This window comes from Sinocyclocheilus rhinocerous, unplaced genomic scaffold, assembly GCF_001515625.1.
Source record: "Sinocyclocheilus rhinocerous isolate Xijiao unplaced genomic scaffold, SAMN03320098_v1.1 C36124086, whole genome shotgun sequence".
Taxonomy (NCBI): domain Eukaryota; kingdom Metazoa; phylum Chordata; class Actinopteri; order Cypriniformes; family Cyprinidae; genus Sinocyclocheilus; species Sinocyclocheilus rhinocerous.
Window position 1 is genome coordinate 1 of NW_015773710.1, and position 839 is coordinate 839.

Genomic DNA, 839 nt, shown 5'->3' on the forward strand with positions numbered 1-839 from the left:
TCTCTGGGCAGCGGTAATGATCACGTGATGGACGCCGTGTCTCAGTGTGAGCAGTACGCTAAAGAGCAGGGCGCGCAGGAGCGCAACGCCCCCTGGAGGCTGTTCTTCAGGAAGGAGATATTCACGCCGTGGCACGACCCGACGGAGGACAGCGTCGCTACCAACCTCATCTACCAGCAGATCGTGCGCGGCGTCAAGTTCGGCGAATACCGCTGTGATCGGGTACGAACCTCAGACACAGAAAACTAAATAAATTTAGTTTTCAATCACCCACTGTATTTCTAAGGAGGGAATATTCTCTTTTCTGCATCTTTCTTTTGCTTTTTATCTGTTTTTCCACCACTTTTATTTCTTTTGATTGTCTTGCACATCTACTTTCGTTGCACTCTTTCTGCATCTTTCCCTTCTGTTTCGTCTTTTCCGGGAGGAGGAGGACCTGGCGGAGCTGGCGTCGCAGCAGTATTACGTGGACTACGGCTCTGAGATCCTTGTGGAGCGCCTGTTGAGTCTTATTCCATCCTACATCCCCGACAGAGAGATCAGCTCGGCCAAAACCGTGGAGAAATGGGCTCAGTTCATCATGGCTGCGCACAAAAAGGTGCCAAACTTGAGTTAATCGCAACACTCACATAGTGCTATTTGGAATGGAAGACGAGTGTACTGCATTCTGCATATTTTATACAGTACTGTATACTTCCTGCTTTTTTTAAAAACTAGTATGCAGTATGAAATGATAAGGGTTTTAAAGAGCAGTGTGCTATATAGTTGTCACATGACCTCAGTAATTGCATTCAGAAAGTGGCGTAAAGTCGACAAAATCCTCACAAAACTTGTCAAGA

At 46.7% G+C, this 839-nt stretch overlaps 1 protein-coding gene across 1 annotated transcript; it reads left to right on the forward strand.

Annotated features, from left to right (window-relative positions):
- Positions 1-6: 6 nt before the first annotated feature.
- On the forward strand, positions 7-616 carry LOC107735535 (unconventional myosin-VIIa-like). Its single transcript, XM_016547188.1, has 2 exons — positions 7-222; positions 428-616. Exons 1-2 carry the CDS (start codon positions 28-30, stop codon positions 614-616), a joined length of 384 nt encoding a protein of 127 aa, XP_016402674.1. The 5' UTR covers positions 7-27.
- The last annotated feature ends 223 nt before the right edge of the window (positions 617-839 follow it).